Source organism: Mastigoproctus giganteus, chromosome 14 (genome assembly GCF_048544385.1).
Source record: "Mastigoproctus giganteus isolate SK-2022 chromosome 14, ASM4854438v1, whole genome shotgun sequence".
NCBI classification, from domain to species: Eukaryota; Metazoa; Arthropoda; class Arachnida; order Uropygi; family Thelyphonidae; genus Mastigoproctus; species Mastigoproctus giganteus.
In genome coordinates, this window is record NC_143588.1 from 824,849 (window position 1) to 841,683 (window position 16,835).

The 16,835-nt window shown below is 35.8% G+C and overlaps 1 protein-coding gene across 1 annotated transcript in view; it reads right to left on the reverse strand.

Annotated features, from left to right (window-relative positions):
- The window catches only part of LOC150074942 (uncharacterized), a 503,230-nt gene that overhangs the window by 442,791 nt on the left and 43,604 nt on the right, over positions 1-16,835 (reverse strand). The window contains exon 3 of the mRNA XM_090388998.1: positions 10,620-10,739. Coding sequence (XP_090245124.1) covers positions 10,620-10,739 — 120 coding nt within the window. The remainder of the gene's footprint in view (positions 1-10,619; positions 10,740-16,835) is intronic.

Below are 16,835 nucleotides of genomic sequence, written 5' to 3' on the forward strand. Positions count from 1 at the left end.
CAAGCCCGCACAATTCTATTAGGGTTCTACGTCATCTTGACTTAGAACCCTAATAGAATATAGATCTTCCTTGGGAATGCAGATTTTCAGTATTTCTCAAACTTAAAACAATTAGAAGAAGGAGGTAAAAAAAACTTTCAGATGATCATTTGGATATATACATAGAGTATCTTGAAAAATTAAGGGAAGACTAAAATAGTTTCAAGGACCTGGAGGAAATGAATGTACCTGATTGGATCATTACGACATTTGATATAAATATCGAAAATGGAGTTGAACCAGATTACTTAAAGAATGAATTCATTGATATGCATGTTGACATAGAAGCTAAATCTTTATTTAATAATCAAGGTATCAGTGACATCAAAATATCCCAAACTTTCTGCAGCCGCTGAGCCATTTTTACTTGCACTTCCAGGCAATTACATGGTCAAAGCCAGTTTTAGTCACATAAATGGAATTTTAACAAAAGAGAGGAACCGACTAAATTTGGAAGGGTGTAGGGAGTTAAGATTAAAACTCAAACCCAATATTAAAGAGCTTATTAAAACCCATCAACCAAATCCTTCGCATTAATGATGTTCAATAAATATAATATTTAATATGATATATAAAATTCAATAAAGAATATGTTAATTTATTTTAATGTTTTATTTTTATAGAGGAATTCAGAAAAAACAGAATTTAAAAAAAAAAAAGATACCTCAAAAGTAAATTTTTAAATTAAAATAAGTAAAAAAATATTTGAAATATTTTAACTTTAAATAATATATACATCAAGTATATATGTATAGCCCCATTTAGAGCTTCATTAAATGTTTCCTGCATTTTTTGATATAAATTAAGAAACACATCCTCTTCACTGTGATTAAACTCGGAAACAGTCCTTAAAATATTGTTGTTATTTTTATTATTTTTTTATTAAATGGTTGGGGATTGATGAAGTATAAAGGATGTCATTAAGGGGTCGCAACTACAAAACGTTTGAGGAGTTCTAGTCTAATAGTCTATATTTTCTTCAAAATCATAATGTATGGGGGTGTTTATTGCCTTGTCTTTCCAGTGCCATTGCCTTATGCTGTATGGAGTCAAATGTTTTTTTATAACCACAAATGCCAAGCATAAGTGTTTTATATTCATTTGCTTTTTCCATTGGCTGCAATATTACATGAAGGGGATCCATAGTTGAGAATCCTGTCCTAAAGCCAGCTTGCCCTTTCGGTTGATTCTCATGAAGTATTCTTTCTAATCTGTTAGTAATGACCCTTATGAACAACTTGTAGATGTGGGACAACAAGGTAATTGGTCTATAATTTCCAATTTCTGATTTATCTCCTTTCTTATGCAGCAAAATTATGATTGCATTATTCCACTCCTTAGGCGTCAGGCCTTTCCTAATGCATTTTGTGAAGTCTTGCCAGTTTCTGTATCGTGTCTCTTCCTCCCAATTTTAACAACTCTACAGTAACTGCATCTTCATCCAGAGCTTTCTGATTCTTCATTTTCTTCAATGCATGCTCTACCTCATCAGGAAGGATATCGAGTATGCTGCATGTGTTGCTAATTTGTGATCCATCTTCCCCAGTGCCGGCATTATTTCCTCGCTCCTTCTTTGTAGTAGTCTTCTGCTATTTATAAGTACATCATCACTATTCTTCAGTTTCAGTATCATTTGTCTTTCTGCTCACGGCTGCTGATTTAAGTCCTTTGTTTTCGCTTAATGCTTGTTCTACTTTTCTTGTGTTAAATCTTCTTATGTCCTCTCTCAGTCTTTCTAATGGCTTTGCAGTATAATCAATTTTGTTCTTGTCAGTGTTTATCTTGCTCTTCATCTGTCATCTTCGGTTCATCAGACAAGTGTTTCTTAACTAATTTTTTCTTCTTTGGATTTCTTTTTACCTATAGGTTTCTCGGGCTTCATCACTTTCAGAAAGTTGCTGTATTCCTCATCGATGTATTCCTCATCTTGGTCCTGAAAGGTCTGCAGAAGCTCAAACTTTTTCTTAAGTTCCAGTGCATACTGCCTTTTCTCCTCTTCTTTTATCTCAAAGACCTTGGTATAAGTCAGTTGTTTCCTTTCTTTTCTTACATTTATATCCAGTGTGCATCTTACCATTCTGTGATTACTTCCAACATTTACCTTGTTCAGGATGGTAACATCATTCACAATATATCTTCTGTTAGTGAGGATGAAGTCAATTTCATTAGTTGTTAATTCATTTGGGCTCTTCCATGTCCACTTTCTGTTCACCCTTTTCTTGAAAAAAAGTGTTCATTAGTAACGTTCCTAATGTTCATTACTGACATTTCATTTTTCTTAATTTTCAAAGCCTGGATCAGTATTTCTTAATTGGTATGAAAGCCTATTAGCCGTCTGCAATTATGTGCCTGAATGCTTCCCATATTGAATTCCCATTTAGAATTCAGTAATATCATAAGATGGACTCATATTGCATTTAAAAACTGTCCGAGCCCACTGTAGTCACACTTAAAAAAACAAAGGCCCTTCCCTTGACAGTTGTTATATTCCCACCTAAATTTTTAATTGCATTTCATTTTTCTTAATTTTCAGAGTTTCTATTAAAATAGGACCAACTTGTTTAACAATTTTTATTAAAACATTTTGAATTACATATAAAAAATCAAAAACTCAAATAATATATAAGAAATATTTAAGAAATTTCTAGAATATTCCAGAAAGGTGTAGACGATTACTTAATATAGTAGAAAGTTGTAGATGGTTCTAGAATATTCTAGAGAGTGGGAGCATTGTTTCAACTTTATAGAAGATTGTAGATGATTCTAGAGCAGTGTTTCTCAACCTGTGGTCCGCAGACCACCAGTGGTCCATGGGAAGGTAAATTTTATTGTAAGTATAAAATATAATCACAAACAAAATTAAAATTGGTAATCAACAGTTTACTTTGCAAAAGAAAGCAAACACAACCATCATATTAAAATTTTTAAAACCCTTTTTTATTTCTATTTTTTCAATAAAAAATATGACAACATAAATTTTTTTTTCTTTTAAAATTTCCCTTTTTTTTTTTTTATGTGAACCCCAAACACGAGAGGTATTAGAACCTATAGTACTTGGTACCGTGCTTGGGTTGGAGGTTGAGAAGACGAAAGAAGATAATTGTTGACATTGGACTTGAACTTCTGTAGATTGTAATTTTCAGGAAATGAGTATGAAGGAAGGTTGTTCCAGAAAACGGCAGTTGAATGAATAAATGAGGAAGATGAAAAGTTAGTTCTGTGGGTTTGGAGTTGGACAGTAAATGGATGTTGGCTGGTGGTGGCACGTGTTCGGACTGTTTTGAAAGAGAGAGCAGGAATTATAGAAGCCAATTCAGAAGAACAGTGCCCATGGAAGTATCTGTAGCAGAGGCATGCAGCAGAAACAGTGCGTCTATGAGAAAGCGAGTGGAGAGACTCTGTTAGAGATGAATCATTAATTAACCTAACTGCCCTCTTCTGAATGGAATCGAGAAGCCTGAGAGAGGTTTTGGGGGCACCACCCCAGATGTGGGAACAATATTCCATGGCAGGGCGAATTTGCGATTTATACAGAGTGAGCAGCTGTTTGGAAGAAAAGTAACACCAAGAGCAAAAGAGAAAACCAAGTTTTTTAGATGCAGAGGAAGCAATATTTGTAATGTGCTTGTGCCAAGAGAGATTAGAAGTCAGGGTAATCCCCAAAAGAGATATATCATTTTGCCTAGAAATCGGAGTGTCACTAAAGATAAGCATAGGAGCAGAAGAATCCTTTTTGCGAGATATAAGACAAGACTGAGTTTTAGAAGGGTTGAAATCAACTAAGTTGTCTTTGCCCCACTGGAGAATTACCTGAAGATCGGCATTTAAGGAATTGGCAGCAGATTTTCGAGAAGTTGAAGCTGATTGAGCAGGACAAGGTTTCTCAAAATGGAAAGTTGAATGCAATGTGCTATCATCGGCAAAACTATGGATAGGATTTCCAGTCAATGGAAGAAGGTCATTGATATACAAGAGGAAAAGAGTGGGGGAAAGAACTGAACCTTGGGGGACACCGGCATTAGTGGAGAAGTTAGAAGACAGAGAGCCATCTACCATCACCCTCAGTGAGCGATCAGAGAGAAAACTGGATATCCAATTACTAAAAACAGTCAATAAAAAATATGACAACATAAATTTTTCTTTCTTTTAAAATTTCTCTTACCATTTGTACATTATTACCACCAATTAATTACTTAGCAGAGCTGATAATAAAAGAAAAAACCATAAATTTGTCAGGAAAATTCATAGATGTAAAGAAACCCTACCCGGTGGTCTGTGGTAAGTAAACCCTACCCGGTGATCAGGAGTAAAAAGTTTTGTGATAAACAAAGCAAAAAATCAGGAACTGGGTGTTGAAAAATAAGTGCTATTATAACTCTGCACAAAGAAAGTTATTCCATGAGCAGTATTGGCAAAATCTAGGTATTACATTTAAAGGAATATAACTACCATTTGACGATTCAAGGAGACTGGCAGTTTAAAGGACAAACTACAATCAAGAAGTCACACATAACAGAAGCTCAAGATAAGATCATAACACTGATTTCTAAATTCAATCAGACTTACTGCACCCTGAAATCCAAGCTAAATTCAATAGGAACAGAGAAGCTCCTGTGTCTACATCCACTCTAAAACTTTGTTTTAAACAATTAGGACTTCATGGTCACGTAGCAGTTGAAAAACTCTTATTAAAACCAGAAAATCGAAAGAAATGGCTGGCTTGGACTAAGAGCCATCAACATTGGACACTTGGAAAGTGGAAAAACATAATGTGTACAGATGAATCCAAATTTGAAATTTTTTGATCTAACCATAGAGTTTATGTGAAATAATCAACTGAAGAAAAAATGGTGCCACACTGTTTAGTGCCTACAGTCAATTCTAGATTATGATGGAACTAAAAACCTGGCAGTGGTTCCATCATAATTTAGGGTTGCTTCTGTTTTTTCTGGAGTGGGTGACATCATCAGAATTGAAAGAATTTTAGGAAAAGAAGGCTATAAAAAACATTCTTGAACATAATGCAATATATCTTCTGGACTTTGACTTTTGCACCTCATGTCATGATGTAGGTACTTCCCATTCTGGAAGACATTTTATATTACAACAAGACAATGACCCAAAGCGCAGCTCTAAGCTGTGCAGGATCTTTTTAGCAACTAAACAACAGGAGAGAATTTTGCAAATTATGCTGTGCCCCTCCCAACACTTGACTCAAACTCAATTGAGCTTTTATGAAATCATCTAGACTGCCAAGTCTGTCCATCTTCATAAAAGTTATGGGGAACCTTGCAGATCAATTGGAATAATGTTAGTCAAGGCACAATTATAAAATTAATCAACAGAATGTCATGTCTGCATAAGGTAGTCATAAATCTTGTGGAGGATATTTTGATTAAAAATCAATATAGTTGTTAATATTAATCATTTCAATATTTTTTCCTGTGAACTTTTTTGATGCTGAATAAAAAAACCTTACACTGTTGTAGCTAATTTCAAAAAAAATTAACAAAAACTGTTGTCATATGCAGTGGTTCCAAACTTTTAGGTGGAAGTGTTTGTCTTTAAGTAAATTCCACATCACCTGTTCACTGTGATCACTGCCACCCAGAGGGCCTTTTACCTGCAGATAATCAGATCAAGAGTAATGCTTCCTCTTGTTGCTGCTCTAGAAAACAGTCATCCAATAAATCCACAAAAGTCTTGCTAGTGTGTAAGTGACCCGCCCATAAGTTCCAGTTAATATCTGGAAAGTTACAATCCTCCATTTTAAGACATTCTGATTTACTGGCCCACTATTTCTCTGTATAACTGTTTGTTATACTCATCACAGTTATGCCTATAACACACATACACACAGTGATTGCACTGGCCACCTATGTCAACTGGATACACTGCCTTAGATTTCATGTTTCTTAATTAAGAGCCTAACCACATCCCCCTCTTCTGTCCTTTCTGTACACATTGAAATCCCCATATTCAAATTTTGCATCTTTCATGTCTGACTGACAGAAGGTCTCCAATATCCCCACAATATCTCCATCTGATGACTTAATCAGTACTTGTTTCAATAAATTCAATCATATTTCGCCTTTAAAATTTACTTGGAGTGCAGTATTGTTTAATCTCTTATTAGAATTAGTTAATTCCCACATATATCTTTCTACAAAGAAATTAAACATATTGTGATACAAAAACATGAAGGTCAATCTTGAAATCATGATAGCAAAGTTAGGGATGATAATACATTAGAAAAGAAATCCTGTCCTACAAGTTGATTTGCAGGCCTGGGTAATAATAAATACTACATTTTCTTTATTTTTATCAGAATGAAGCTGTTTCATTTAAATAAGCACTTTTATGGTTCAGTAATGCTATGCAGTTATATTATCCTATATGAATGTAAATGCATTTTTGAACTACAGTGAATGGATTAACACATCATGCTGACTTTAGAACTAATCTTTGGAAAGGTGGTTTTAAGATACTTTTATTACTGCTCATTTTTTTTTATATTAATTACCATAAAGAAACTCCATGGAAACATGTATATGTGGTGGCTCCTACCAGTAACTGACATTTAGCTGGACCTTTTGGGAAACTGCACTCATCAGGTGTGCATGTATAAGATAAGAATTTCCATATACTGTATTTCCCCATGTATAAGACGTGCCTTTTTTCGAAAAATTTGGGGTCTAAAAACTGGGTGCGTCTTATACAGTGGTTGTAGATTTTTTTTACTTGCATTTCCCGCTTTTTTGCACTAATTGTTTCGCACTTGTTACCAGTATATTAGGTTACGTTTTGCCACATTCTGCTCAGAAAAGATTTTCGTACAGTGCTGAATTCAAGTTAAAAGTGATCCAGTTTGCAAAAGTGAATGGAAATCGTGCTGTGTAAGTTTGGTCCTCCTCCAACTGAGAAAACAATCTGAGACTGGCTATGGGAAGAAGAAGAAACCCTACTGAAAACGCCACAGCAGAAGAAGGCCACGAGAGGCAAGTCAGCAAAATGGCCTGATTTAGAGAGGGAATTGAAGATATGGATTGAAGAGCAAAAGGGCAATTGGAATTCCTGTGTCCACAAAGATGGTTCAGCATGAGGCAAGAAGAATTGCTGATGAAAAAGAAGTTATTGATTTCAAAGGAGGACACAATTGGTGCTTCAGGTTCATGAAACAGAATGGACTAAGCATGCGTACACACACCAGACTTGCCCAAAAGATGCCTGAAAGCTATGAGCAGAAGGTCCTTGAATTTCATCGTTTTGTCATTCAGTGTCGGAAGACACATCAGGTTGAGTTGGGACAGATTGCAAATATGGACGAAGTCCCCCTTCAATTTGATGTCCCAAGTAACAGAACTGTTGATAAGAAGGGGGTGAAAACTGTAACTGTGAAGACAAGTGGACATGAAAAGAGCCATTATACAGTTGTTCTAGCTTGTTGTGCCAACGGAACCAAGCTGCTGCCTATGCTGATTTTCGAACACAAAACAATGCCAAAAGAAGACATTCCTTGAGGAGTGATTGTCCACGTTCATGACAAGAGTTGGATGGATCAGGATGGGATGAAGATCTGGTTTGAGAAAGTTTGGAGCAGGGGACCAGGTGGGCTCTTACGCAAACCTACCCTATTGGTGCTTGATCAGTTCAGGACACACACAACAAAAAACACAAAGAAGATTGCTGCAGAGCAAAAAACAAAACTTGCCGTCATACCTGGAGGCTTGACATCCCAGCTCCAACCACTTGATGTCAGCATTAACAAACCCGTCAAAGCTGCCATGAGAGACGAATGGAACCAATGGATGAAGTCTTCTGGGGACAATTTGACACCAGCAGGAAGAGTGAAGAAACCAACTATAGGAGAAGTTTGTAACTGGGTGAAAAGATTCTGGGATAATATCAAGATTGAGATCATTGTCAAGTCATTTAGTCATTTAAGAAGTGTGGCATTTCAAATGCCATAGATGGAACTGAGGATGAGGCAATATATGAAGACAGTGATTCGTCATCAGACACAGATGAGGACAAGCTAATGGATGGGAGTTTTGACAGTGATGAGGAGCTGTATGAATTTTATGATGAATAAAACTTGAGTTCAATAACTTTATGTAATACATTTTTTTCAAATTTCGGGCCCCAAAATTAAGGTGCATCTTATACATGGGGAAATACGGTAGGTCTATGTTGCTTTTACAACTTACATTTAGCCAGAATATTTGGGAAACTGCACTCATCAGGTGTGCATGCTCAAGAATTTCCATTAAGTCTACATTTCTTTTGTTTGAGCCATATTTAAGGTTTTTATCTTAAAAAAAAAAACTCTTATCTCTGCTTTTATATGTACCCAACAATTATTTAGGTCAAAAAAATTAATGCATAGAATTCCAGTGTTGATGAGTATGGAATTGCATTGCGATTAAAATCTATTCTGAATAACAATGGGCAGTAACCTACATCATAAATTTTAAATGACAAATAGAACAAGTCAAAAGTGATTAAAAATAATAAAAAACTACAGTAGAACCCATATAAGAAGTTTTCCAAGGGACTGAAGGTTTAGAAATTCTTACGTGGGAAAATTTCTTAGAAGGGAAAATGACCTAAAGGTATGAAATATTAACTACACAAATGAAAATGAAAAGATACACATACATAAGGTAAAAATCATTTTTAAGTAATATTTCAGAATTTATAAATATTTTACTCTGTCTATGGGAAACATTTTTAAACTGAGGATTTCTAATTGCTTAACATTCTGTTCATTAAACTGATTACCAAGTTGGAAGAATAAGCTCCTTTAAACATACCTTAAAAGGTCACAATTACAATAAGACAGAGCAACAATCACTAAGTAATTCAGAACTGTTCACAATCATGAGAACTTAACGCTTAACATGTTCTACGTACCGATTATGGATATCGATGAAAAAAATTGTAATATGTCACTTTCATAATATCAAAATGTTTCTACTAAAAACGTTTTAGTACTGAAAGCCTCACACTACAGAAAGTTCACTATTCAAACAAGTTAATGCATAGTATACCACCGAAGTAAGTGAAATGGCATCGTTTCTGTTATATTTTATATTGTGAATGCCTTCACAATAAGTTGCCCTGATATTGAACTACCTCGAATAAGCAATGTTTCGACAATGGATTCTCGAATAGGCAATACAAGAATTTTGCTAGCAGAGACAAGGAGGTGATTATCCCTTTGTATAAGGCAATGGTCAGGCCATGCCTTGAGTACTGCATACAGGTCTGGAGGCCTAATTTTAGGAAGGATGTAGAGTTGCTTGAGTGAGTACAGAGAAGGGCAACAAGATTGGTGAGGGGAACGAAGGGGGGTCCTCTTACCAAGAAACACTTAATTTCTGCACATTTCCGCATCTGGAGACTAGGCACCTGCGAGGTAATCTGACTGAGGTGTATAAGGCTTTGAATGGGTTTGGTAGGCTCAATTCTAATGGGATTCTTCCTCTTGCTCAGATTACAAACCTGAGGGAGCATAAACTGAAACTGAGTTGTTATTTTTGGTTTTTTGGAGCATTAGCAACTAATGCCATATTGCTCCGGGAATATGCGGTGGTCATTCCCTGACCTTTCTGCATCCTCCATATTTAATGGTGACGGGCTCGAACCCCGGTCTAATCTGAAATTGAGTAAAGACAGTTATAAATAGGATGTGTGGAAATTTGCCTTTAGCCAGCAGGTAGTTGATTGCTGGAACAAACACCCATCTGTTGTTGTGGAAGTTAATAGCTTAAATAAATTCAAGGAGAAACTGGACAAACATTTTGAGGGAATGGATGTGTAAAATAGTTTTTTTTTTTAGCTGATGATACATAAAGCTTGCTTTCTTGCATCACATGCGTCCTCTATTACTACTATTACTTCGTCAAAGAATTCGCAGCGGATACGACCACCCACTGCCACCGAGAATAAGTAACATTACTCTTCTCCATTGGTGAAGCGTTACTTATTGGAGGTAGTGCAATATCAGGGCAACTCATTTTGAAGGCATCCAAAATATAAACTACAAGAATATAATTCGGTGCTTTACTATGAATTAAAACGATGCTTGTTGCTAACTTGTTTGATTATCAAATGTTTATATTGTTTAATATTAAAAATAAATAATATCTATATTTAAAAAAATGTATTAAGTGGGAAAATGTCATATAATAATACACTGTGCATTCTTTATCACAAAATTTTTATGCGAGAAAACTTTTTACCCGGGAAACTTCTTACGCAGGAAAATAACACATTACAACATGCAGAGTTGACATTGTGACTTAAGAAACCAAACCTAGTACAGGGTAATTCTTATGCGGGAAATTCTTATCCGGGTTCTACTGTATTTCAGTGATTCCATAAATGATGTCTGGCACAGAATTATTTTTTGATCACTATGTTCAGATTAATACCAAGATTTAATATAATTATTGAATAAAAATAAAGAAAATTAGAATTAACAATAGTTTATTATGAAATTATGAAAATTAAAAATTGTACAATATAAGAACATGGAATAAAAAATACCAACGTACTAAATAGCAAATTATGCATACCTTGCCATCCAACTTTTCAATAATAACTTCATAAGGTAAGGAATAGGTTTCTTTCTCCTTGACCTGGGTAATCTTGATTGAGAGAATTAGGTTTTGAGCTTCTAACAAACAAGCAATTGCCTAAAAAAAAAAAACATTTTCATTAGCATTTCATTATTATCTACTGGATCAGCCAGAAATTTCCTAATAACTTTAAATTTCAATGCTTCATTTTCAAGAAATCATACACAAGTTACAGTAGAACACACTATTATCACATCACATGAACCCACATGAAAATATGTCAAATTTGTGAGAGTCATATTTCCCATTTAGTTGTATTTGCAGGAGATACAATGTCATTCACTGCACTTCATATGATGTCGTGTGACATTGCAGGTAGATTCACACTTTCTGTTCAAACAGAAATTTCGTGCGGTGTGATAGCATCAGCAGAGGAAAATGGAAGAAATGCTAATAGAAAAAGTGATTGCACGAAGTGCTATATAATATTAAGTTACCAAATTACTGAGATCAATATATGAGGCAAGAAATAGGGATTTCAAAATGACAGGTAAATTTAAGAGTTTATTTTTATATTGGCTATATACATCTGTATGATTATAATTAATTAATAAACATCTTCAAGGCAGAGTGAATGACAAATACAGTAAACCCCCGCTATTCGCGGGGGTTACGTTCCTGAGAAATGCCGCGAATACCGAAAACGCGAATACTGAGTTATGGCTCCCATAGTAATAAAGGGGTTCCGTTCCAAAGTATGAAATATATAAGAAAAACTAGTCTAAAATTTTGTCTACGTATGTATTATATGTACCTTCATAATATGACTATGTACATAGACAGTACATAGTGAAATGCAAGCATATGGCATCGAAATGAAAATAAGAAACAATTTAATATTAAATGTAATATTTATTAGAAATTTCAAACAAATCTTTCAAACCAGCGTCTTTGCTAGCTAAAAAACCTATCCCGCCAGTGCTATCACCAGTTTCGCTAAAGCGTTGATAAGGAGTTTTGCGTTTTCACGAATGATGAGTGAATTTAACGGAATTTTATTTTGAGTTCGGTCTTCTATCCACAGATTTAAGCTTTTTCCATTTTTTCTAATTTAACATCACGAGTTACAGAGCAAATTTTTGAAGCAATTAGCGCGTTTTCACGGACACTACGGGGGATTTTTTCTTCCGATTTTTTGATTGATCGTACCGTTGACTCTGATTTTATAATGTTTTGCCACTGAGGAGACACTTTCACCATTAGAAATTTTATCTAATAACTCAATTTTATTCGCTAATGTCATCACCTTCTTTGATATTTTCACATTTCTCTTGTTATTCGTAGTCATATTTTTGTAGGGGTTAGAAAGAACTTGTCCACAATAAAGTCACTTTCTTCCGTTAACACACTCGAAAAGTCTGTTTTACACTGCAAAACGGTAGATTTATCACTTTTGTAAGCATATCAATTTATAAATTGATATGCTTACAAAATTAAATTTATAAATTGATAAATTTATTCAATTTATAAGCATATAAATTAAAAGCAAACGACGAAACCTTCCATAACAAGCTCATAACACACATTGAACAAGGATTAGCGAGAAACATTCACGCTCGCGATTTTGTCACCCCTCTCCCCCACCCACTGAGCGCTGTTTTGACCGGGAAAGATAATTTTAGCCACGCCCATGTTTTTTTATGGTGGAAAATATTCACGGCGCTTTAAAATTCACATTTTTTTAGGTTTCATTTTATATTAAATCGGCGATCACGAATACGCGAAACCGCGAATACAGATACCGCGAATAGCGGGGGTTTACTGTACATATTTTCTTGAACTATAATAGGAAATTATAGTGAATTTAGTGTTGTAAAATGTAAAAAAAAAAATTTAGCTACATGGTTTTTGTGTTTAATTTTGTATTCTTCCACAACAAACTATTGCTTGCTGCCATGGTATCAAACCAGCAGGAGATACAAAATAGTCTTTAAATTCATATGCAGGAAAATGTAAATTCTGTGGGGCGGAATTAGGTGGTAAAGGTTCTATTTCAGCAGGCATTTCACTTTCCTTGCATATCATTGTTCACAGCAAGCACCACTTTGTCAACTGTTTGGGGCTGTATCTATAAAGGCATTCAAAATACTCTCCATCAAGCAGCTAGAATGCCAAAAGCATTTTCTACTACTTGTCTAGCTCTGAACAATCGATATATGAATATTTTCTTAGCCTTGCTCCTCCTGAATGATGTCGGCTATAGAGCCAAATATGTTTTTAATTAATGGAAATGCTTCATCTCCTATAATAACATGTGGCTGTTGCTCACCATTTTCAAATAAGGGAGTAGCAGTAGGAACATCGAGTTGACTGGACTAAGGGTTTTTTTTTTAACCAAAGTTTGAGTTTGAAAAAAACATTTCTATCACTATATCTGGCATATGAACCTACATGAATTGCAATAAATTTATATTCAAGATCTACAAGTGCTAACACACAATAAAATGAGCTTCCTTATAATTGTGAAAGGTTGGACGTGCATTAATTAAGAGGACAAACCAGATCAGACCCTTATGTAATGGACTTGGGATAGTATTAGATACCTAAGATGATGAACTCAATAGTTACTTTGCATCGATATTTACAGAAGAAAAACGCTTTATGTCAATGAGAAATTATGGGAGTGAAGATGAAAAATATGTTATTAATGATATTGAAATTTCACATGATTATTTAATGAAAAAATTTTGAACCTACAGGCAAGTAAGGCTCCTAGGGGTGATGGCATATACCCTAAATTTTAAGGGAGGTGGCAAGTGAATGCATTGAACCCTTAAGGCTAATTATGAGAGCATCACTGACCTCAGGAAATATTCCGTTGGATTGGAAAAGTGCCAATGTATCATCAATACATACAGTTCTAAGAGTGCAGTGGGAAATTACCAACTGGTCAGTCTAACTTCAGTAGTAGGGAAAATCATGGAGGCAATGATCAAGGGTGGATTTCAAGATGGATAGCAGGATGGCTACACAGAAGGAGGCAGAGGGTTGTGATAAATGGTTATCCCTCAAATAGGGTTAATGCATGAAATGGGGTTCTCCAAGGATCAGTTTTGGGACCCCTGTTGTTTTTGTTTTTCTTAAATGACATTGATGAAGAGCAAAGTGCAAGGTCTTATACCTGGGGAAAAGTAACCCCAAAACAACTTATACACTCGATGGAGTTGAACTAAAGTCAGTAGTGGAAGAAATATTTGGGAGTTTTATTATATGGTCAGATATGAAGTTCTCCGAGCATTGTAGACAGGTTGCAAGGAAAGCCCACGGTGTCCTATCAATGAATTATTGAACATCTTCCAGTAGAGATAAGGACGTCATAATTCCCTTATATAAGACTATTGTTAGACCCTACTTGGAATACTGTGTTGAAGTATGGAGACTGCACTTAAAAAAAAAAAAATATATATAGCTTCTTGAAAGGGTCCAGATATGGGCAACTCACCTGATGAGATCAGCAAAAGGACATCTTATGAGGAAAGACTTCAAATATGTGGGTTGCACAGTTTGGAAACTAGGCACCTGAGAGGTGAATTGATTGAGGTATTTAAGGCTCTGAGACACAATAGTAAAATGAATGAGGGGGAAATTTTCACGGTTACAAATGATTCTAGAACTAGGGAGCATAAATTCAAGTAACAGGGAGAAACGTTTAGACTGGATTGCAGGAAGTTTTATTTTAGCCAGAGAGTTAAAAATTACTGGAATAAGTTACCTGCATGGGTTGAGACAGCCGACTGGACTAGCCAGGTGGGTAAAGTGCCTACTTGGCAACCCAAAGGTTGTGGGTTCGAATCCCGCTTCTGGCTTGGATATTACGATGGTGCCGTACTGTCTGGTTGGACCTCACTGCAATGGTATACGAAGGAAGCATGAAAAACTGGTTCCTTCGTGTATTGCTCACATCATACGGTAAAAAAAAAAAAAAAAAAAAAAAAAAGAGTTGAGGCTGACAGTTTGGGGAAATTCAAAGCCCAGCAGGATTATCCAGCCAGAGAAATGCATTGTTGCCTATTTCCTTTTCTTTTATTATTTATTTATTTTATTTAATATTATTATTTAAATTTTTTTTTTTCGGCTGGTGAAGCATATTAGGCTTTCTTGCATCATATGGCCATTACTAATAGGGGACTGAATATTTATGTTTTCCATCTATGGCTGCAATGCAGTTTATGAAATTCCACAGTTCCTTATATTTAGCTGCTCACTTTTTCCAAAGCTCTTCACTTGGTTCTGGCATTGCAATGGGTCCCAACTTATGCCAAATGGTGTCACACACAACGATCACTATTTTTCTAACTGTACTGACACTAACACTCTTCAAAAAACTGAAACCTAAACCTTCTACAACTGTACTGAACCTAAAACTGTACTAAAACCTAAATCTTCATCAAAATACAGTATGAAGAGGGCGAACTGTGGCAATTTTTCTTTTGCTTTCCCCAAAGAGAACAATAAGAGTTACATGATGTGATCTGCTGTTATTGTTATTTGGAGCATTAGCAACTAAGGCCATATTGGTCCGGGGATATGCAGTGGTCATTCGCTGACCTTTCCGCATCCTCCGTATTTGGTGGTGACGGGCTCGAACCCCGGTCTAATCAAGAAGCGTGTGCTACGCACTGCTGCTCCTTCCCACCTGGCTACGGAGGCGCCTGTTACATGATGTGATAATAATCTCCTATGACCGATTTCACAGTTTTCCCTAAACATTGCAAAAATTCACATCCTGTGATAGTGAGTTTCTACCTTTAAGATCAGAAAATAATGGAAACAAATTTTTATTTTAAAAAAATAACATGGTCTCAACAAATTTTTGGGAATGGCCGCATATGGAGCTATAAAACTATAATTCTATAATACAGTAGAACAATGCTTTTATTTGTACATAATGATTGGCAAACTAAATTCAAAAATATTGCACAGACACTTCACCATAAGTAGCCTTTGTATTGCAGTGTGATGCAAGAAAGCAAGTGTATGAGCTCATGCAGCATCAGCCAAAAAAAAAAAAAAAAAAAAAAATTTACAAAACAATTCCCTCCAAATGTTTGTCCAGTTCCTTCTTAAATTTATTTAACCTATCAACTTCCACAATGACAGATGGAAGTTTGTTCCAGCAATTAACACCCACTGGCTAAAGGCAAATTTCTGCACATCTATTCTACATCTGTCTTTCCTCAATTTGAATTTATGTCCCTTAGGTTCATAATCTGAACAAGTGGAAGAATCCCATCAGGATTCAGCGTGCTCAACCCATTCAAGGCCTTATACACCTCAATCAGATCACCTCACAGGTGCCTAGTCTCCAGCCACTGCAATTTGCAGAACTTAAGCCTCTCTTGGTAAGAGGATCCCTTCATTCCCATCACCAATCTTGTTGCCCTTCTCTGTACACGCTTGAGCAAAGCTACATCCTTCCTAAAATGAGGCCTCCAGATCTGTACCCAGTACTCAAGGCATGGCCTGACCATTGATTTATGCAGAGGGACAACTGCGTCCTTTTCCCTACAAGCAAAATTCCTATATATCATTAACAAAACCCCATGACCAGGCTTGGCAGCCTGTCTGCATTGCTCAGAAAACTTCATATCTGACTGCACAATTACTCCCAGGTCTTTTTCATTTTCTACCACCTTAAGTGTAGTACCACACAGTTGGTACATTTCTCTGGGGTTACTTCTACCCATATGCAGTACTTTGCATTTGTCAAGGTTAAACTTCAGTTGCCACTTCTTAGCCCATCTGCCCAAATTATCTAGATCCTGTTGCATTAGCATTAGCAGAGGCATTTGATGCAAGAAAGCAAGCTTATGCAGCATCAGCCAAAAAAAAAAAAAAAAAAAACAACCCACTTCCACTTCACCCCTCTGTTCGTTCAAAATACCTGTCCAGCTGAGCCTTAAACTTATTTAGGCTATCAACCTCCACCACAAGGGATGGAAGATTGCAGTAGCACGCTGCCACCATGTCTCTGATATCTCACAACAATATCTGCCTTTATTGTCGTGATCAGTACTTCAAATTTATTTACTATACTTCTAGCATTGGTGTACATGCAAGTATACATGCACTTGTTCTTATTCTTAGTTATCCTAACACAATCTATGTATTTGCTCATTCCATGATGACTTCCAGCAGTCCTGGAAATCCATA